We start from the raw sequence: 22,429 nt of genomic DNA, 5'->3' as shown, positions 1-22,429 counted from the left end.
TTAAAGTAGTTTATCAGAGGCAAAAAATGGGTTGATTTGATAAGTTGATGATAAATAAGATTCAAGAGTTCTTTAAACGGAGGACCGGAGGCAATGATACCTCCAATCAACAAAATGCTTGTTGCGACCTTAGTAGAAAGATAGGACTATAATAAGGAGAGAATAATCATTGTTTTATCAACACAAACTTCATGAAAGGTTTGAAAGCTGATTTGGTATATTAATTGGAAATTGAAATCGAAACCCCTAAAACCCTAACTGGTTCCTGCTAACAAAGAATTCCAATCAAACCTTTATGGGGTCAAGACTTCAAGCCAGTCCCAGTAAATTCAAACACTTTCAAATGTATTAGTAAAAGAAATTTTTATAGAGAACAAAGGATAAAAATACTTTTTTTTTCCCCCTTCAAGGAAACACAATGGAATTAGGGCAGACTTCTCTCGAGACTATACCCTAGTATAATGTATACATGACAAGCACTGCAGCAAATCTATCATGTTCTCTCTGTATTTTACAGCCTTTTGTCAATAGCTAAAAAATTAAAATCAACCCAAATCGAAGTAAATCTCCTTTAACAGCTGGTCGCTATGATTCCTCAGTAATATGCTTTGCGCGGGTTATTCTACAAAGATGAAAACAGACAATATGAGCGACAATATTAACATATATAATCTTCGACACAGTAATACTACGATAAAAGACTTTCAAAAGACAATGAATAAATGAAGTATCACCAGAACATAGAGAGGGCAATACCAGGGGATTTGGTCTGTGACGATATCCTAGCATCATGCGCTTCTTGTACTGCTCGTATATATCATCTTCAGGAGTCACCTCACCAGGTTGCTGGGCACCAACACCAAGATGGTCTTTCTTTACATTACCTGCTGCAATAGGATCAGCAATGCCTTTCCTTGAACTGCCCAGGCCCTCACCTGCAACATAAAAATCAAGGTAAGAACACTAATCACCAAATTATAATAGTTTTCTGTTGGTAATCAAGTCCAAAACTAATAATCAGGTATCTACAATAGCAAGACAGCTTTTAAGGAAAATTATAGTCGGGTAGGATCTTGTTAGATTCGTCTCTATTAAATACGGGCATAGGCGGTAACCTTCACTAGGAGAGAGTGTCCACTTTACAAATCCAAAGAGGTTTTATCCCAAAACCATACGGCAATAAGTAGAGTAACCTCTGAGTCTTAAAAAGTTCAACTCTCTCATCTTAACAAAGTGGGACACATGTTTGTAAATGCAATACTTCAACATTCCCTAACATATAAGGTCCCTTTAATTCCGTTACCCAAGATTTATAATCCAAGAAAACTCTACTACTACTAGAAAAAAGTCCCAACTTTTAAATAACATGCACGAATGTTGGTTATGCTTCAGCCATAAAATGCACAGAAAAAAGACGATCAGCATAAGTGAAAGTATAGCATGCATATGACTATGACCATATAAGCTTTAAGCTGGTCAGCACAGATGAATTGTGTCTACACAACAAATACCACTCAGAGTGAAATCAAGTGTAAGGCAAGCTCTGGTATGGTCCAGATGTACACTGACTCGCCCATAACCACCAACCAGTCACTTAAATTTGGCCGTATGAGACATTCCATTTCAAATCAATATATTAATCAAATTACTAGTATGTAAAATGTAATTGCAAGCAAAATAATCCTCAGGACTTCATATTGCAAGTGATAGAGTAGGAAACACACCTTCTTTCCATCCCATTTTTGACAAAAGCTTATGCCCAACATTATCAGCTTGAATTTTTGCCTTGTCAGCAGCCTCCTTGGCTGCTTTTTGTGCAGCTGCATCATTACATTTAGCCAAAAAACCCTCTAGCTCTTCTGGTGGTATGTAGTCTCCCATGTGATGCCCTCTCTTTCCAGCAGCTGCCATGGCAAATTCAAAGATTAGCAACAGAATTCAACTGAAGATGCATCCCAAAATTGCTTAAGCCTAACATATCACAGAAAAGGGCAAATTTTGCAAATTTCCAAACCCCAACCAGGCTGGAGCTAGAAAGAGAGAGGGAGAGATTTCAAGCATCAACTATCAAAGTGAAACTTAAGATTAAGAACAGCCACCCCCACGTATTGAAGCTACCATAAGCAAGTCTAGGAAGACCAATATGATCATCGTTGAGACTTGAGAGTGAGGCTATTTCAAAAAAAAAAATTCTCTTTAAAAAAAATAATAATAACAATAACAATAACAATAATAATAATAATTTCTAGAAAAGAAAAGGTAGTAATCAAACTAATCTCTAAAACCATATAGATTATTTTTTTTTTTTTTTTTTTTTTTGGGTTAAAAAACCAATATCATATTTACTCCTATTTACTCAAGGTAAGTGGGTGTACGAAAAAAGGTGGACATTAGGAGGGAGTAAAGAAGGTATATAAAAATAATAAAATACATAGTATACATTAAAAAAATATTTAAATAAAAAAAATATAATAAACTGTAAATTCTTAATTTCTTCAAGACAGCCAAAAATTTACCTTGAACTTGAAGGGAAGCTGGAGGAGGCATCTCATCTCGTGATTGTTTAGGTGGTCTTTTCTTCTCTTCAGCTGCTGCTTTCTTCATGTAATACTCCATCATCGCTATAGGATCTGATCCAGAAACTGATGAGCTTGATTCCCCTGCATAATAGAAATCTTATAAATACTATAATCCTCAATCAAGAAGCGAAATATTCATAGACATAAGCAAACTGAATTCATTCCATGTATGAAAATTCACACATCAGGATACAACAGAAGACAAGGCACATAATAATGTCAATTTCGAGAAAAAATCAAACCATAGGCATTGCTAGATACAAACCCCTGTACACCCTAGGACCTTAACTAACTGCATGTTTCAAGAAACAAGGAAGAAAAATCAACACAATCAGTAATTGATGGAAGGAAGGATAACAAAGTTTGATAAATACATCCATTAAAAGACACTACTTGACGAGAATATTAAAGGGTACTACCAAACCACGACACAAGAAAAAGGCATGATAATTTAAAAATTCAATACCACAAAAAGGAGGGTATATTGGAAAGACAATTTCCAGCAAAAGCATCACAGAAAGGCTAGTATATCATGTAGCTCCATAAAAACCACAATCATTGGAGACAACTTACTGCAATAATCATCCAAACTTTCTATTAAAAACATAGTAAACATACAGAAAAACAAAAGGGGCCAAATTCTCACCGCTTCTTGCAGATGTAGCCTCAAAAGAACTGGCTTCATTTACGTCATACAAAGCAGAAGCAGGTGTGTGATAATTTAACTGCGGATTACTTTCCATTCGAGGAGCTGAAGCAATCTTATCACCTGTAGATGCAATTTTCATGGGGTAAATACTAGCACCATGGAAAATTCAAAATCTTCTCATATTTACAAATAATGCAACATCATGGCATAAAGCCTTCCATAGGTAGTGAGCAGAGAATTGATTTGGTCATTAGTGCCAAAAAAAAACATTTTCAATTTTTTTACAGGATGTTACTAGGGAAGCTTAAATAAAAATGTAACATAAATCTTCAGTGACCCCATGGAGCATTTTAATTTCATATCCAAGTCCAAAATTCAAAACAATAGTGGCAATCACACATAACCAACATAAAATGTAAGCATACCTATCATGATGTCTAAGGAAAAAAAAATTCTTCAATGTAACAAAAGTTTCTCAAATTCATCTCCTTCAGTTATGAGTTCTTTAAGGAGTAAGTTCAAACAATAAGGGGAAAAAGGATAACAGGTGGGTGTCAAAAAAAGAAGACGTACTAAAAGCTTTCACAAGAGTCAATGAGTAAGCATACCACGCACATGCCACCTTATAACTTGCACTGAAATTGAAGAGGTTATTTATTTAAATATTGTAAATATCAAAGGACATTCCAGGGATGTGAAAAATGGACCCTACAATCTACATCACGAACCCTCTTCCCAGCAAAACCACAAGCCTTCAATATGAAATCATACCAAATCTTTTTCCAGGTAAACTAAATAAAAAAGTTTACAAAAATAAATCATATTCAAGTTAGTGCTGCTTTGCATGACTAAGCTTCCCCTCAAAAAATATCATACCCTATCCGGCTATCCCTCCATCAGGCCAACCCACCAAACAGCCTGAAGCACAATATATTCAGTATGCACTTCTCTATCCAAGTCCGCTTCTAAGCTACAAGATCATACTTCAATTTACTCTGTTGACCAAACTTATTTCTAAACAAAGATACTCAAGTGCCCCAAAGAAAGCACTGAAAGTCCCAAAGTCAGAGTAATATCAGAGCATATGCTGAAGAAAACATCTATGCAACACAAACAGAAACAAAGTACTCGAACCTATGCCCTCGCCAAACTGTGTAGCTCACATTCACATATCACTAGTTAAGGCAAAGGCCTTCAAGTTCATAACAGCACAGAAAGATCATTGGAAATTTGATACAGATGACTAGATGAGAACTAAAATGATAAAAACAATAGTAACTTATCCTACTTGATCAGAAATAGTAATGTTATGCTTCCCAATTCCAAAAAGTACTTAGTTTATGCACTCAAAAAAAACATTCTAGGATGCTCTTAATTATCCCAAAAATAAATAAAATAAAAAATGTTGGGAACCAACCACTTTGTGTAGTCTGTAAGTCCTTGCTCATAGCTAGTGCTTTCTCCTCTTCCTGAATACGATACTCATAGTACTTGAATTCAGTGCAGGCTTCATCAAAGAGAAATCTGAAAAGCAAACATGATTAGGGATAGTACGAGCCAGACAACCAATAACCCACACATCTCAATGCAGGAAAGTATATACAGCTTCCCATACACGATCTAAATTCAGCCAAAGAAGCTAACATTCAGGAATTAGACATCAACAGGCCCCATAACGCAAATAAAGACAGCAAAAATCTTATAAATTATACAAAACATCAAAAATAAATCAAAGACCTTAACGTACCTTTCCTTTTAAAATTTATCAAGGACCAACAGCTTCTGGATATCAATTACATTGCTATGCAACATTATTCTATTACAACATTATGAATGTATATTGTCACACTGACTACAATACCAAAATGCATACATAACACGTACACATACCCCTAATGCCTTCAAACATAACTGTTACTATGGCAAGATAATGCCTCAAAAATTGTGTGTAGATTTATTCAAATAAATATTGTAACTGATTTAACAATATCATCCATTACCCAAAGAGAACAGCCTGGATTTAAAACTTATTTTAAGAGGAGTGTGCATTCAACTGCCTATGTCCACTACACATAAATGGGCCCAGTGTAGCATAACTTTTTAATGTCTAAGATGGGAAACAGTAAGAAAGAAAGACCACACTCAAGAAGGGTTCTCTTAAGTTATATTAAAGACTTGAATGGCTTGAGTCGCTTCAACCAGATAAGAGTTGACAGATTACGTACCTAAAAGGAGTATTTCCAGGATTTTTCTGACGAGTGATATCCTCAATTTGCCTTCCTTTCTTAGCCACAAAACTTGCTAGCCTGTCAGCAGCTTTCTTCACTGCAGGATCACTTGGGGAAGGAGGTGCTGCATGTCACTTAAAGAACTGATTAATACCAAGGGCATGAACAACGCAATGCAAATTACTCTTGTAGCAGGCCTGCCACATTTCCAAATCGTTCAATGAACATCTCTTTCCCCATGGTTGAAAGAGACATAAGATGTAAGCTGCATTCATGAGACAACACACTTGATAATGAATAGTCCTACGTATTCACTATACAAACAGAGAAGCTTTTCCACGACTTCCTTAGGGAACAACACATCAAAAAAGGGGGAAAAGTAATAGACCTAAAAGCAATATTAAAGTTGGAAAAAAATGGTTGAAACAATACATTATCTGAATGCACCCTCTCTATTCCTATACCTTCCACAAGTCATGGCAAAGCATGAAAATCTTTGAACTTCTAACTCAAATTAGTTGCAAAAACAAAACATCACAGACCTTAAGTCACCTCTTCTTTCAAACCAATAATAGATAAGTATTTATTTGGTAACAATATGTGCTAACTAACTCTTGTAAAACCTGAACCCTATGAGGAAAACCACAAAAATATGAAGATATCAACTGGACAGTACTATAATGTATTGATTAGAACTATGAATATCAAGGACAACCATTCCCCGGGGTATTATGTGCATATATTATAGTACATAGACAACTTGCCAGAAATTATTGGTTCTCCTTTACTGTCAACTGCTGATTATATGTCAAGCCAACTACAGAAGATTAATAGAATGTCCATGCAGCAATGCACATAGTTTAAGAGAAACTACACTTGACATGTAAGGGTCAATAAAGCCTGAAGAGTAAATACTAGTAAAGCCACGGATAAACATCACATACAGATTGAAAAATAATAGAAGGCACCCAATTACTGAATTAAGTATAAACTAAGATTGAGATATGTGTATACAAACAGGCATTACCAACATCAAATTTTCTGGATGACACAACAGAAGCTTCTGATTGACCCAATTTCTGCCGTTTTGCAGAAACTCCATCTGATCCATTATCTGTCCCAGCATCATCTTCGTCGTCATCTTCACTTAACTTTACAGAAGGAACCACAAGTTTTGATTTTTGTTTCAAGCTAAACGCAAGCTTGCCACCTGAAGCAGCTGAAGTAGTTTTCCTCTGAGTATTATGCTTAGTTTCCGATCCAATTTTATTACTACCAGTAATTGGAGTTGAGTCCCTAGGTAAATTTGTTTTTGGTCCACGGTCCTCAACTACAGCACCCTTTTCCTTTTCTTGGTGAAGCTGTTTAAACTTCTCCATAAATGAGCCATCATTAACAAATAAGGTAGGAGGCACACCTTTATCCATTAAAAAACCCACTTGCTCTTGATCTGATAAAAGGACTACAACCATTCGTTAAGTTCACTCAGCTCAATAAGACATCCAAGCCGATTCAGAGAGATACACTTATCAATGTACAGAAAACATAAATTGTAACTAGACAAAAGAAATTCGTGCTACTACAATTTTACTGTCATTCTGTCAATAACCATGTAATCAAATACTTGTATATCGCCCTTCTCAATCCCTCGATAAATATATAACCATGTAATCAAATAGATTGCCAAAAACAGCTGAGTCGGGGCAAAAGCTTAAACAGTCAGCAAAACACAATCATGATTATAAAGCAGCACGAAGTACATACGAGCAAATCATAGCTTTTATTAATCATCAATCCTCTGAACCTTTCAATGAAACTATAATTTCTTATTAAATAAAATACTTCCCAGAACATAATTATTCGCAAATCCCACTACACAAGATTGAAAGCAAGAAATGGACCCAAAAAAAAAAGATATTAAAAAACACTCCAAAAACTTTACTAACAAAAACTAATCAACTATTTCTAAGGAATAAGGAAGGTGAAACCCTAGAATTAAACTTTTCCCCAAAAAAACGAAAAGTAAAATCAAATACATAATCAAACAACAAGGAACAACATCAATTCGATCCAAAAATAACGATTCAATTGAGCTGTTTGAAGAATTGAATCGGAAAATAAAAAGTGGTTCAATTTTAGCCCCAATCATAACCTTCGTGATAAGAAGAATTCATCATAAAAATCGAAAACTGAATCGAATTAAAACCTGATTAGAATCGAAAAGAAATACCTAATTGTTGGATTAGGGGATGATCGCCAAAATTGCAGGTAGCGAACGATTAGAGAGCAGGACTCCGAGAGGGAGAATGAATGAATGTGGATCAGTGAAATCAAAAGTGGGTCGTTTTTATTTTCTTTTGCTGTGATAAATTTATAATACGGAGTAATGGTGTATAATTATACAAAGTGAAAAATATACGGAGAAATTGAGTATAATTATACGGTTTTTTAATACTTTGGCGAGAAAAATATACTTCAGTAAAATTAAGTTCAGTTCATTTTAGTAAAATTCAGTTTTCTTAAAGAAGAATTATAATAAAAAAAATCAGTAAAAAAAATTTCTGTTCAGCAAAATTAATTTCAATTTAGTAAAATAAATTTAAGTTCTGTAAAAAAATAATTTAAGTTCAGCAAACATAATTTTGTTTTAGTAAATATAATTTCAGTTATGCAAAAATAAGGGGGAGTGAACGGGGCCTAACTCATGTTGGTACTAATTTTTTGAAACGGTCAATTTCAAAACGGATTTTTACAAGCCCTTTCCCTAAATAATGTTGGGAAATTATCTAATTCCCAAATTAGAGTAACTCTTTTACTACAGTGTCCACTAATAGCAACCAAGGTGATCAACTTAGCTAAAAATAAATAAATAAAAAATCACAAGCTTGTTAATTTGCGTGTAGTATTATTGAACTTATTAAGTACTCCGTATTAAAAAACCGTATGATAAAAATGAATAGCGGTTACAAGTCTAATAAAAGCAAGAAACTAAAGTCTAACAAAAACAATTTTTAAAATGATCACTCATAGAATCACCACATCAATGCCTCCTCGAATTTGCTTGGCAAGCAGTTCCGCTTGTCCTCTCGCATAAGGTATTCTATGATTGTATTCAATGTCATACCATTTATGTAAATTCGCCCTTGACTGAGGACAATGAGGATCACAAATAATCTTGTTAAGCATGGGCGCAGTTTCGGTAAGACAAAATGCAAAATCAGCAAGAGATGCACTTCCATCGAATCCAACAAGCTCTAACACCTTAAGTTGATTGTGTTGTTGCATTGCGTGATAAATCGGAACATCCCTTCGAGCTGCCATTGGCACTGCTTGTCGTCTAGAAGGCCACAACTGCAAAACCAGCTTAAATTTGTAAGTATAATTTAAATAAAAAGTGTGCACCATCCACAAGACCATATGAGAATTCTACAGTAGTCGTCACCAAAAACGTACCACCAACTTGAAGGTATGCAACAAGGGGCATGCCTCAATGCACGAGGTCAAACCGAGAAAGTTGTCTTTAGCAGGGGAATTATAAAACACATCTGAAGTAATACGAATTATTTCCTGCATACAAAATTAGAAGAACAAACACAAAGATGATTTAAGTTCAAAAAACTTGCAAATAATATGAAACGGAGGTAGTTTTAGGTAAAGCAGCTAACCCGATTCCAATGAATTGAGAGTATTTGGAGTTGATTTGATAAGATTGGTATAAGACTCAAATTTTCCAAAAGGTGATAGCAATGTGGAGCTTCAAAGGTGACATTAACAAGTGATGGAACACTAGTATACTTCACTTGAATCTTCTTACAACCCAGGAAAAATATAAAACTAGTAAGTTTTGGAGCAAGTATTTCCAAAGATTCAATGGGTTTGCAATGATGTAACTCCAAGTGTTTCAACTTGAGAGAGGAAATTACAAGTCTTTGATTCCTAGAACTATTGTGAAGAGGATTAAATGTAGATATTGTGTAGTAAAACGAGCATGATCTCACTGTGAGGCGCTCAAGGTTGAGACAATAGGCTAGAACATTTTCAAACGTGGGTACATCCACAACCAATGCTTGCAAGTGAAGCGATCTGAGGGCAGTAACATTATCAATATAAACTGGGCGAAAATCCCTACGAATTATGTATTTAGTTCCATAATGATTATTGCCATAAAGATCTGATAAGTTCAGTTCTAAGTCGCGAACCTTTTTGTTTAAGGCAAATTTCAACCAATTATCAATTTGATCAACATATGTATCATAGAGGGGAAACTTTATTCTGAATGTGTTCAAATTCGAGGCACAATTCCTGGAAACAACCTCATTAACCCATGTAATATATCTGTCTATATGATTATTAATGTCTGTTCTTTTTGACAAGAATAAATCAGGGTCGAAATTTAAATCAGTAAGGTGAGTCCAAACAAGCCTCCACCTTTTCGAAAGCAGGCTACTTCTTCCTGCTGTCTTCATATCTACAAAAGATAACAAGTGAACCAGGATGTCATCTTGTAAATTGCTAATTCGATCCACTTTCTTAGTCATTTGGCTGCCTTCACTAACACTTTCTATTTTCTGTCAACCAAATAAAATCTTTTGTTTGTTATACAAATTACAATACATAATAGCAAAACTAAATATAGAGGACATACATGTTGTTGGGAAATAATTATGCTTATTTAGGTCCTGTTTAATTAAGTGAAAATGATTTCAAGTTTGTAAAAATAATTTCAGTTCTGTAAAGATAAGGGTCTGTTTACATTTACTAAACTGATGAGCTCAACTGAAATCATTGGAGCTGAAATAAAATGAATAGAGTTTAAATGAATATTTTATGAGAGAATGAAATTATGAGCTAAACTGAATTGATTAAACTGAAGTGAACAGACCCTAGGTTCAGTTCATTAAAATTCGATAACTAAAAAAAAAAAGAAATAAACTACCTCCGATTTTTTTAGTTGCAACTTTGAGGTATTTTTTGAGAGAGATAAAATATTCCAAAGTTGCAACAAAAAAATGGAAATAATAATAGGAAATCAGCAAAAAGTTCAGTAAAACTAATTTCAGTTTAACAAATAAAAATTAAAGTGAAGTGAACGGAGTCTTAGAGCATCTCCAATGGTATGGAGAAGGGACCTGCTTGCAAATTAATTAAAATTATAAACATGTAGCTTACCATTGGATTGAATTGTTGAATGTTGCTTATATGAGCAGCCCTGCTCAAACAAGAAGTATTGCTTGTTTTTCTAAATTTAAGCATCTTCCATTTAGATCAGGACACATATATATATATATATATATACATCAATAATTTTTTTTTTTTTTTCTAGCAAGCTACAAGTGATTGCTACTAACCATTGTAGTATATTGTAGCTTGAAAATATAGGAGCTTTAATTATTGATGTCACAAGGTGGGCTACAACCAATTGTAGCTTTCCATTATTGGAGATGCTCTTATTCTTTTCTTTTTTTTTTTTTTTTCTTTTTTTTTAAGAAAAAAGGCCTTACTCTAGAATAAACATATAGCACATACAAGTTAATAAACACATCAAAGACATAATCGTATATATGTCACACATAACAACATTTTTTTTTTTTTTTTTTTTTTTTTACAAAAGCAAAGGAGCAAAAACACATAACAACATTTAATTATCAAATTTGACCATGTGATTCAAGTACATTTAGGGTAATAATAAGTTAATAAGAAATAAATATGCAACCTCACAAAAACAAGAGTGCAATTTAAAATTAGAGAAAGTAACTGTTAGTTTTGATAACTTCTATTATACGAGTATATAATATGGCAGAATATGAGAATTATTTCGGATGCTTGCACACAACTACGCTAGTATTAGAGTATATGAAAATTTTCCCATAAAATTAATTTAAATTCTATCAAATTAACAGAAATATAAAAAAAAAATATAAAGAAGCAAAGATTGAATGCTCACAATTCTCTTGGGCTTGAATTCTGCCTCTTTGCCTCTTTTCAACGGTGAAGGAGGTGATGAAGTTAAATCTATAACTTCAACAATATGATCAGGTCGGGTTTGTGTCGGATTATCAAAGGTTTTGGCTAGCACATTCCATAGTTCATGAGTAGTTTTGGCTTGCGAAACAAGAGGAAAGAGATTGGATGATATGGTACCAATAAGTGCACCAAAAATTAACCTATCTTGGCGAAACCAAGTTTTATAAGCAGGGTTCAGAAGTGTGGTGTCTTTTGCTATGGTTATGGTTCCAGCGAGATGTTTGTCGTATAAGTCGTACCCAATGAGCAAAGCTTCGACTTGAGTCTTCCATGAATGATAGTTGTTCGATGTGAGCGTGATAGAGTTAGGGATCGAAACCTTGATAAGTGGTTTTGAGGGCTCACCCATGTTTGGGATTAGAATTGGGTTGTTATCGTTGTCGTCGTTGGAAATAGCCATGGATTATTTGATTGTAGAAAACTAGTAAATTACCCTAAATCCCTAAGGTATATATATAAGATTTAAGCACTCGTATTATTTTATTTTGTTAAGCATCTTAAACGAGTTAAACCTAAGTATAGGATCTAAAAGATAAGCACTCTGGCTTTTGTTTTTCTTTTTTTCTTTTTTTAATTAAATGAGTAGTCATGTGGGAAAAGTATTGGCGTAATTTTACTTGCAAATAAGATGACATTTTTGTAAATAATGAGAATTTGAGAAAAAAACGGTGGTGGAAAATATAGTGGTAAAAAATACCACTACATGCATAATAGTACATAAAAAGTACTATTCACACAACATATATTTTAATGCTACATTAATTATACATGCATAATATTACACAAAAATGTTCTATTGTACTATTAAAAGAGAGAAAATGTACCACAGAATCTCAAACTGCCCTCCTATATGTATGCAAAATTGCAAAGCACATAGACCCTATGCACCTAAATGCACTCTAGTCATGTGTTTTTATGTGGTCAAAATAATGTTTTCTTTTAAAAAACATAAATCCAAGAAGGGAAACTAATCAATAAGACTTGTGTAAGGTAAGCTTACGTTTTCCCTTAAAAAAAAAAAAAAAAAAAAAAAAAAAAGGCTTACTTCACTTTAACAAGGTAGGCTTTCATCAATTTAAGGGTAAGTTTAACAATTTTTACGATAACTTTAATTTCATTAAGGTTGTGTTTGGGAAGATAGATTTCATTTCAAATGCATCATTTGAATTATGGAATTTGAGTATTTCAAATGACATGGTTTACCTTGTCATTTGAAATCCTTACCTTCATGGGTTATTACTTGGTAGTTGTATAATTTGGCAAATTCCTCATTTGAAATTCTTGGACATCCGAACACTATAATTGTCCCAATTCGGGAATTTCAAACGAAATTCTAGAATCCAAACACACCATAAGGGTAATTTTTAATATTTATAATATTGATTGTATTTTAATGTGTAATTTCTAAATAACTACATGTTTTGAAAGCTAATATAATTAATACGTAGTATTTTTTTTTTTTTTTTGAGGGATAATTAATATGTAGTATAATACATTATAAATTCTATTTTTTAAGGATAAATTTTTGTTATAAAATAGTGACTTTTGTAATATAAAATAATTTTAAATATTTTTAGGGTGGCTTTAACACGTCTTATAATAACTTGATGAAAGTCCGCCTTAATTAAGAATTCGTGGAAATTAATCAAGTCACATTCGTTGACCACATTCCTAGATAACTTAATAGAAATCGCTCAAGCCTACATCCTTATTCCTCAATGCTTGAACGGTTGAACCACATACATATAGTTGCTCTCAGTTACCACTTCTTGAACGGTTGACAACAAAACACCCATGGGTGTATGGTACACCCGGCTGTATATAACAACCTCTCTTTCCTCAACTATTCAAGTAAACAACTCTCCGTATATACGGAATGAGAGAATTCAATAAAATCAAGACGAGCATTAGAGACTAGACCAAACAATGGTGATGCTCGCATAATATTAAATGTTGTACTTCAAAATTGCTTACCAATAAGGCAATAAGTCAACAACTAAGCGTAAAGAAAGCGCAGAAATCTGAGTTTTGCAAACACATACAGTAAAATTTTATGAATCGAAATTAAACATATATTAAGCAGAAGATTGCAAAACAATGACAATCCATGTACACTTACCTGCTAAGTTATCAAGCTACCAAAAAGCCCTCGAAAAATTCACAGTGAGGGGAATTCTCTCAAAAAAAAAATAAAAAAAAAAAGGTTTCTTTTTTCAATTTTCCCTCTCTACCCCTCCATTTTGTTCATCATGTGGGGAGAAAGGGACATATCATACCCGACGTACACTAATCCAGACTCTATACATCCCAGCCATCCTTTCTCTGGTTAAACTTAGACTTTCTGTTAGACAAACTTCCATACCACTCAGAAAACATTGAGAGACAATCACTCCTTTTCTGGTAATGCACATCAGTGTTTCGACTGATGGCAGCACCGGAAAACTTGGAAGTATCAATTGCCCAAGCGGGCTTGACATATTCAACAGTTGCAGATGAGCTTGCATTAGCATACAAGTAATTCAGCAGAACATCTTCGCAATTAAAAAATTTATCCACCACTCGCCTTCCTGCCTTGGCGGCTTCACTCCAATACCTACCAAAAGCAAGCTGGGTGTCCATGAAAGCTGCCCCTGTTAAAATCATGTTATATCCTTTCTGCTTTCTAGCATACTTTTCGGCCCGATATTTAAGAGGGTTCCCATCAGCAAGCCGTGGATAGAATCCTACAATCCGATCTGGGTGCTCTCGCCATACTTTAAAACCACGCTCTATGTCATTACAAGTCATCATGATGTCATCATCAAGCTCGAGAATAGCACGAGTCTTGATCAAAGGATCAATATTAAACCGATTGTTGAGTGAGTTCAATTTTTCTACCCTAATTCTGACAGGTACAGCAGAATCAAATTCACTTGGTTCAGGAGCTTTACCTTTGTTCCAGACCACAACAATTTCCCTTACTGAAGAACACCTTGAGTAGTGTTTTACGTACATCTTCAAATTCCAGAGCCGAGCCTCATATGTCATTGTCAACATAGTGAATTGTGAATAATGACCATTTAATAGGTAAGGCTCCTCTGCGCCGTTTCCACCATAAATGTATGTGACCCCATTGCACATCAACACCACACCTGTTATAAAAGCTAGAAGGAGAACCAGTTTTCCAGTGAAGGTGTTGGGTCTTATCCAGACCCGTAGAAATGTATGTACTCTATTCAAGCGAAAAGAAAATTGTCTAAATTTGGAAGACAAAGTGTTTGGTCTTTCCCAGCCTGACAAAGCATCACTTCTCTTCCTCAAGTTATTTGGGCACCAATTCAGAGGAACGAAGCACTTTACTGCTCCCATAAGCACACCTAACAGCAAAACAAGTGCAGCAACAGCCAAAACAGATGTACAGCCAACAATAAACCGATCAACTGAGTCACCCGAAGGCACACGGTCCCCATCCATAACTGCAATCCACTCCCCAGAACCAAGCTGCTGTGCATCAAGGTGGTGGTGTCGAACCCCATTCCAGGCATTGCGGCCCTTTTTGGATTCCTTAAAGCCTGAAGGTACTTCAACCTCTTTGTAGTCATCCTCGGTAAGTATTTCCACCTTAAAAGTGCGAATTCGCTTCCCATATGTTTCTCCACAATCTTGGCCAACACGATAGAGAAAACCATCATATACAAAAGGTCTACCTCCATTTCGAGCTCCAGAGCTCTTTTCTTGGTTGTGGATAGGGTTTTTCTTGTGGGGCTTCCATGGCCCGAGAGGTGAATCGCTATACCATATTTCGAGCCGCCCATTCTTTACAGCACCGAAACCACTATGATCTGAACCAAAAATCCAATACTTGGAACCATGTTTGATAAGAAAGGAATCAACCAGTGGTTTCTTCAGAAGGACTTTCTCCAGTTTCCACTGCAGAGGGAAGCTGATAGCTCGGTAAAGTCGAAGTTCTCCATTCTCACTACTCTCCGGCATCATGTATATCTGAGAAACAAAATTACAATGTGTTATAGAGTTATTCTATTGCCAAAAGAACTATATATGAATTGCTATTATTTCTTTCCAAGGTAAGTTCATATTTAAATACTAGGTATATAGAATCTCCTTATAACTACCATCAAAGTAATAAGAAACACTTCAAACTTATAAAACCAGAAACACGAGCATATTTATATATCTGAAATGAGATGGCTCACTTTCTCTATACAAGCAATATGCTCATATGCTAGTTAAGTACAGCTCACCAAGACAGTGGTTCCCCAAAAAATTACACCAACATTTTCGAAAATACCATTCTTAAGCACATACGATATAACTATGTTCAAACACAAAAGCAACATTTGTTATATAGCTAGGATTCACCAACAAAGATAACCAATGAGAAGCAAAGCAGAGATTTCAAATTAAAGATGACTGTTGTCAAGGTAATCTAGTAAAATATATAATAAAATGAATTAAACCAAACACAAAAAGAAACAGAAGGCTTGCTCATAGAAAATGCAATTGAAACAGAAACAGAAAGAAGTTGATAGGAACCAGATGAAAATAGTTAAACACGATTTGGATAGTAGAATATGAAATGTTCTACAAATTTATTTAATAAATAAATAAATAAATAAAACGAAAAAATGCTCCAGGAAATAGATCAGTACTAGACTATTAGGGTGGGAACATGGTACTGAGGTGAATAAAGTTGCTTGGAAAGTGAGGTTTAACAATGCTGTATCGATATTATGTGCGACAAGTAGGTGTTTTTACCAATCTTTTTACTTGGAAAACAAGTGTATTATTCATGATGACATGTTGTATTACTTGTATCAATTTTATTGTTCATTTCCTCAATGTAGTAGGATCTTACAATCCTAGCCCCCTCGCAGATTCCAACAACCCTAAATTGGATTAATTTACATGAACTATCATCCTTCCTATCAGTAGAGTTGTTACTTCTACTCTAAATTACTTCTTAAATTCCACTGCCAACATAAATTTCCTTCATATATACACCATATGGGAGGGGGAAGGGGAAGTGAGGGTGTAATGGTAATGAAGATAAAGCAAGATCTAAAAGCTACTCTAAAAAGTAAAATGAGATACAGAGTACCAGCTAACAAATTTAATAAACAGGATGAAAAGAAAACACTTACTTGATCATTGTAATCAAAAACATATGGATAAGAAAGATGCCAATTTTCATCCAATGCTGTACCCAACTGTTCCCATGTCACTCCCTTATCAGTGCTTCTTGAAACACCAATGTCTCCTTGCATTGTTACTGAATTTTTGGTTTCATAGAACATGTATAACACACCATCCTGCATTAAAAATTTAAAAGATGTTAGAAGTGTCATTCAAGCTCTTTCATCAAAATGATTGTGCATATGAGGATAGGAACTTGCAATATATTAATGATATCATTGGGAGTAAATAATATAACAAAGCACATAGTTATTCAAATGAATTAAATCATAGGAAAATAAAAGCTGGCCTTAAGGTCATTGAAGATTTATATCAAAATAAATATTAAAAGAAAAGCTGCTTTCATTACTTGCATTATTTATTTTACACACAGCAAATACAATTCACAATTCCATTAATAACAACTGCCTAATCTCTTCTATAACTCACACAGGAGCAAGACCAAGAGCGAGAGAAAGAGGCAGCATCTTTGAAAAAATGAAATCATGTTTATGTGAAATGGTAAATGACTAAATGGTAGAAAGTCTGAGGCGCCTCTAGGGTTGAAAGCTATTCTAGCCAGGATATTCAAAGAAACTTCCAGACAAAGAAAGACGAAATCAGATTCAGGTATAACTGTCAAAGTTAGATAGTAAGAAAACTGGAGCCCTTTATAGGCCCATATCCGTATATTTCCATCTGATTGATAGAAAAACTTTTATCCTGTCACTGACAACTTGACAAGCAGCTGTGTACATAGTCTTTTCTACAAGGTCTAACCTCCTCTTTTAGTAAAATGATGGAAGAATATGCATTCATGCATCACATTTACCTAATACTACTATAACCTCAATATCATACATAAATTAATAAAAGCCACATTTTGGATACATATAATGGACTTTATCATTCAATGTTGTATGAATATCACTTAAGAATTCACAGGCTCGTGTGTTTAGGGTAATTGATACTTATAAATTTATATCAGGACTGTAAGGTGCTAAGCATAAATCTTGGGGAGGGGGGCACTTTAAGTAGTACTAGAAGCATTACAATTTAGTTACTTTAGTTATTAGTGGCTTGAAGAACAAGATAGCTAGTTACTTATAGAGGAAAAACTCTGTAAATAGGGGAAATTAGTGAGAATTAGGATACATCAATAAATAGCAGGCCATGAAGGTTTTCTTTAGCTTTGAAATTGTCATGTGAGAGAGAATCAAACCCCCTGAACGCATGAATATCCTTTACTCTATGTAATTTTGGTTTATTAATCAAACTGCCATCTTCTTCCCTTATATGCCAATAAATTGTGCTTTAGCTATGTTGTTTAAAAGCCGAAATGATCACCTATTTTTTTGTTAATCAACTTGATAATTACTTATATTTCGGTACCATATATACATGATAGTCATTATCAGATAACTTATCAGCTTTAAAACATCATAAAATTAATCAGATGTCTAACTAATTTTCTAAAAAGGCTTGAATCAACCAACCCCCCCCTCCCCCCCCCCCCCCCCCCCCCCGCGAACAATTCCCCGAAGAGAGAGGAAAAGTAAATGGCTTGCTTACAGCTTACTATGGAAAATATTTATGTGCGATTCAGTATATGTTGTACATAGTAACAACAAATGAGAATCACCAGTTACTCATCTTCTCATGATTTTCCAGACCTTCCCACAGAGCAACCGTTGTGGTTACCATTTCCAACAATTCATTCTCAAGTATAAGATTAATCCTCAAAGCATCTAAATCAAATTAGAAAAAAGGCATTTATCAGGTTTATAACTATGTGGTATCTACTTCATCATTACAATCTTAAGATTGAAAGTACAAATATTCAGAATAGATTATCTCATTTAATCCAGCAGGTAATCATCAACCAATGAGTCTAAAAAAAATGAGGGGTGGCAAACCATAAAAAGCTCGACAAATTGACAAGGATTGGATAGTTGTGAAAGAAGTTTTCTGATACAAAGCAACTAATCACCATGCAAAAGTACAAAACAAGAGCTCAGCCACTTGAAATGCCAAACTTTCAAAAGCAAATTGGCTTCTAGCATAATTCTATATGCACTTCCAATATCCATAAAATAGACACTGAAAATGAATTGAGCAATATATATATCCTTTGTTCCATCTTTAAGTTAATTTTATTTAAACTCCACAACTACACGCGCAAATTATACACTAAACTAGCCCATAGCCTAAACTTTCTCAGTTCTACAAAAAAAAATGCTGATTGCTGATCAACAACCTTAGCCAGACGTTAAAAGGTCTTCCACGCACCTCAATCTAGATAAGAGTTTACTAAAAGTATGATTTAATATCAAAACAAAGTATCATAGAATCATATTAATCAAACACCAGAGAGTTAGGATTAGGGATAGCTCAAGTGGTTATAGCTTCCCTCCCAATTCCAAAAAATCCTTAGATCATTGATATCAATCCCTAATATAATCACATGCAGGGTCGCCAAAGGTGTGAAAGGCTAAAATGAGGGCATAGCTCACAAGAGCCAAAACAATGAGTCCATCAATGACAATATAATAAATGTTCAACAAAATATCATTCTTTGCGAATTAGAGTTTATCAACAAAAGTCTCTAATACCCAAATGAAAGGTAATGATAAAAACTTTGAACCATACATCGAAATCACCTTGAACAATAATCAAATTAAAAAATGCATGGTATGGCTTTGTAAAACACAAAGATTTTGTATAATAGTCAAGAGCACTCCACTTTAAGTTCCAATCAAAATATAATGATATAATATAAAATAAGCAGGTGCGTAAAGTGTTGGGCTGCATGCACACCACAACTCTACATTAATATGATATTGTCCGCTTTGGACCTAGCCCATACGGATTTTTTTTGGCTCATTCCCAAAAGACCTCATACTAATGGATTGTGCTCATACTTATAAGGATACAAGGATGCAGACAATATGGATGGTCGCGAGTCCCGTGGGTGATAGTGGCGCTGCAAGATGATTTCGATCATGGGGAGCCTGCGAGGCCATGACTTATCTAGTTATTGGCTTGAGAGGACGATAGTTGGGGTAGGCAATCCAAGTCCCACATGGAAAGAATAAGGATAAGAAGACATCTTTAAAACTGTATGCACACTCCATTAGTATGAGACCTTTTGAAAAGGTGTCCAAAAACAAATATGTACGAGCTAGGCCCTAAGCAAACAATATCATACTAATGTGGAGTTTGGTGTGCGTGCGGCCCAACAAGGTACATAATCCGGGACATTCAAAATAGTGAATTGATGGAGAGAGCCCTCTAAATAGGTTAATTCAGCTCACCTTTGGTCATAACACTCTTTACTGAATAAGGCCTTAATCTTATTCAATATGTTTACTAAACTATTTCAAATACCTAAAATTCATCTTATTTGTTCATTACATCCAAGAAGCACCATCTTGTGGACTCCAACTTACCCCTCTCCCAGCCTCTTCACCTCTACCACACCTATTCCAATCGATGGAGTAACCATCTTGAAAAGTAATGATTATATATTGGTGGAATTTAAATATAAAGTCCCAAAGCATAAAAGCAGTGAACAGTTGATCACAAATATATAGAAAGGTTATCAAAGAGGTATAATCTTGCACATGGATCTGCTCCAACAAATAGTTCACATGCTGAAGCTAACTTTACAGTTTACACATTCTGATTGGTGAAACAACAAATTATTGTAATCAAGTCAAAGAAAAATCTATTAGAGCTAATAATTTTTTCAAAAAAAAATAGCTTTAAGAATATAAGAACAGACCCAAAAACAAAATTCCGAAAATATCAGGATTCTTAATGCTACTGCTTACTTGGATATAGAGAAAAGGATCCGCAACAAAGTTACTGGGATAGCCAGACTCAGAAGCTGATGCACAGGTAATCACTGGATTGGCCAGAGGCCAAGCTGCACTCTCATTCTTCCACACATTTTTCTGAACACAGAAGGCCAATATTCAATACACATCCAAGAATTATTAAAAATAAATTAAAAAAATAAATAATTAATTAAAATTACAAGAATACTAACATCTTCAATAGGTTGGAGAGAGAAAGGGGAGGCACCATAGAAAACACCAATAGACCAAGAACCCTCATTGTCTACTTGGCAGCCAAGGGAGGGCACTAAATAAGGAGTTCGGCCAAAAGGGCTGAACACAAGCCATGCATAAAGTGAAGCAATCGAACCAAAGAGCAAGAAAGCACTAACGAAGAACACGAATGCTGGTGAAAAAACCCAGTTTTGTTGTTTCTGTTCAAATTTCATTTCTCAAGTATCAACCTCCTTGCTCAAATTTCTCAAAACCCCACTTCTTTTCAGGAAGAAACACATGTGCTATGCTTTCCTAGTCTGCAATTAAAATCGCATTCCAGATCATTCACATTAATATATTCAACCCCCCACTTCACAAAAAGTGAATCATGCAACCTTTCAAAGTCACAGCTACATCATAAAGAGAGTATCATGAGCAAAAGACGAAAATCGGGCAAGAATTGGACAATCAGCTAAACTCTAGTGTATTAGGTGAACAACCCAATCACCCATTTTGCCACTAAAATCAATCATATTCTCATAGAAAAAAATTTCAAATCAAAGAGGTAAAAAAAAAATTATACAAAATGCTACTACCTCAAAATGGCAATCAAATCACTTCCCACAAACTTGAAACTTACAAAACAAAATCGAAAGCTCGATTCAATACAATGACATAAAAACACAAACTAATTAACTGAATCACCCCAATTTTTCAATCTCAAAAGCAAAAAATGAGCAAATACTAACAAAAACCAGTATAATAAAGCAGAAATCTAACAGAGCTAACAAATCATGAACTAAAACAGATTCAATCTACAAAAACACAATCAATTCCAACAAAAAACCTAGAATTGAACTTCCACCGAAAAATCCCAACAAAATCAGTAACACAAAATCAAAAAACTACAAATCGATCTACATCCCAAAAGAGAACAATAAGACGAGAAAATCAAGAAAAATACCTGAAAAAAGTTGGTTAGAAGACGAAGAAAGCATAAAAATGGCGGCTGAAGAAGAGAAGAGAAGAAGGAAGAGAAAAGTGGAGGAGTGGTGGAATACAGCGTGAAAGAGTAGGAGTCTGAATTTTAAGTTATTTGTCGAAAAGACAAACTCCGGAAATTTACGAGTAGCATCATTACGCCGGCGCCTTCGGAATGGACTATTATTATTCAAATGCTATTGAATTTTGAAAATTGAATAATCAATCAATCAATTTTATAAACTTGTTGAAAATGCCAAAATTATGGAATTCAAAGTTTGAGATTAAGAAAATTAAACAATAAGGAAGTTTTGGAGTGGAAGCAATAGGGGGGGGGGGTGTTAGAAAGGGAGAGGATTGGAATTATGCGAATGAGAGAATTAGTTCGTGGTTGTTACGGGGTGTTTTTGGTGATTTTTATGAATTTGTTAGTGAATAAGAGAGGATCGTGTGGGATTTTGGCTTGTTATGATTCTGTTTTTCTTATGGTTTGTTTGTTTTATTTTATTTCAATTGTGTTCTAGAAAAATAAGTTTTGAAAATTCAATTTAAAATGATTTCGGATAAAATTAGTTACGATTATATAATTTTAGACAAAAATAAGTTCAAAAAATTTAAATAAAATAAGTTTGGATACATTTCAGAAAATATAATAAATTCAAGTATAACTAAATAAGTTGACATAACATAAATTCAAACATAATTAAATGAACTTAGATTACCTTATTCTTGTGCATTAAG

At 34.4% G+C, this 22,429-nt stretch overlaps 2 protein-coding genes across 3 annotated transcripts; both read right to left on the bottom strand.

Moving 5' to 3' along the window:
- Positions 1-324: 324 nt before the first annotated feature.
- On the bottom strand, positions 325-7,829 carry LOC145589635 (SURP and G-patch domain-containing protein 1-like protein). 2 transcript variants are annotated; one of them, XM_081646297.1, is made up of 9 exons: positions 7,687-7,829; positions 6,484-6,906; positions 5,454-5,580; positions 4,646-4,752; positions 3,226-3,348; positions 2,517-2,660; positions 1,725-1,904; positions 757-935; positions 325-622 (listed from the first exon to the last, which is right to left on the bottom strand). In XM_081646297.1, exons 2-9 carry the CDS (start codon positions 6,881-6,883, stop codon positions 596-598), a joined length of 1,287 nt encoding a protein of 428 aa, XP_081502423.1. In that variant the 5' UTR covers positions 6,884-6,906; positions 7,687-7,829; the 3' UTR covers positions 325-595. The 2 variants fall into 2 exon arrangements, with proteins under 2 accessions (XP_081502423.1, XP_081502424.1); XM_081646298.1 differs by having other exon boundaries at positions 6,484-6,918; positions 7,687-7,827.
- Positions 7,830-13,488: 5,659 nt separating this feature from the next.
- On the bottom strand, positions 13,489-21,864 carry LOC145589634 (glucosamine inositolphosphorylceramide transferase 1-like). The gene is made up of 5 exons (XM_081646296.1): positions 21,672-21,864; positions 20,704-21,024; positions 20,486-20,608; positions 16,622-16,789; positions 13,489-15,461 (listed from the first exon to the last, which is right to left on the bottom strand). Exons 2-5 carry the CDS (start codon positions 20,938-20,940, stop codon positions 13,779-13,781), a joined length of 2,211 nt encoding a protein of 736 aa, XP_081502422.1. The 5' UTR covers positions 20,941-21,024; positions 21,672-21,864; the 3' UTR covers positions 13,489-13,778.
- Positions 21,865-22,429: the final 565 nt, after the last annotated feature.

This window comes from Chenopodium album, chromosome 17, assembly GCF_948465745.1.
Source record: "Chenopodium album chromosome 17, dcCheAlbu1.1, whole genome shotgun sequence".
NCBI classification, from domain to species: Eukaryota; Viridiplantae; Streptophyta; class Magnoliopsida; order Caryophyllales; family Amaranthaceae; genus Chenopodium; species Chenopodium album.
This window is presented reverse-complemented; position numbering and strand designations above follow the sequence as displayed.

What these genes read in the sequence shown, in the direction of transcription:
- LOC145589635 (XM_081646297.1), bottom strand. Translation starts at nt 6,883, where the DNA reads ATGGATAAAGGTGTGCCTCCTACCTTATTTGTTAATGATGGCTCATTT. An exon ending in AGCTTCCCTTCAAGTTCAAG is followed by an intron (nt 1,905 to 2,516) that starts GTAAATTTTTGG and finishes TTGCCATGGCAG; the next exon opens with CTGCTGGAAAGAGAGGGCAT. An exon ending in GTCACAGACCAAATCCCCTG is followed by an intron (nt 623 to 756) that starts GTATTGCCCTCT and finishes TCATCTTTGTAG; the next exon opens with AATAACCCGCGCAAAGCATA.
- LOC145589634 (XM_081646296.1), bottom strand. Translation starts at nt 20,940, where the DNA reads ATGAAATTTGAACAGAAACAACAAAACTGGGTTTTTTCACCAGCATTC. An exon ending in CTCTCCAACCTATTGAAGAT is followed by an intron (nt 20,609 to 20,703) that starts GTTAGTATTCTT and finishes TTCTGTGTTCAG; the next exon opens with AAAAATGTGTGGAAGAATGA. An exon ending in TTTTTGATTACAATGATCAA is followed by an intron (nt 15,462 to 16,621) that starts GTAAGTGTTTTC and finishes TTTGTTTCTCAG; the next exon opens with ATATACATGATGCCGGAGAG.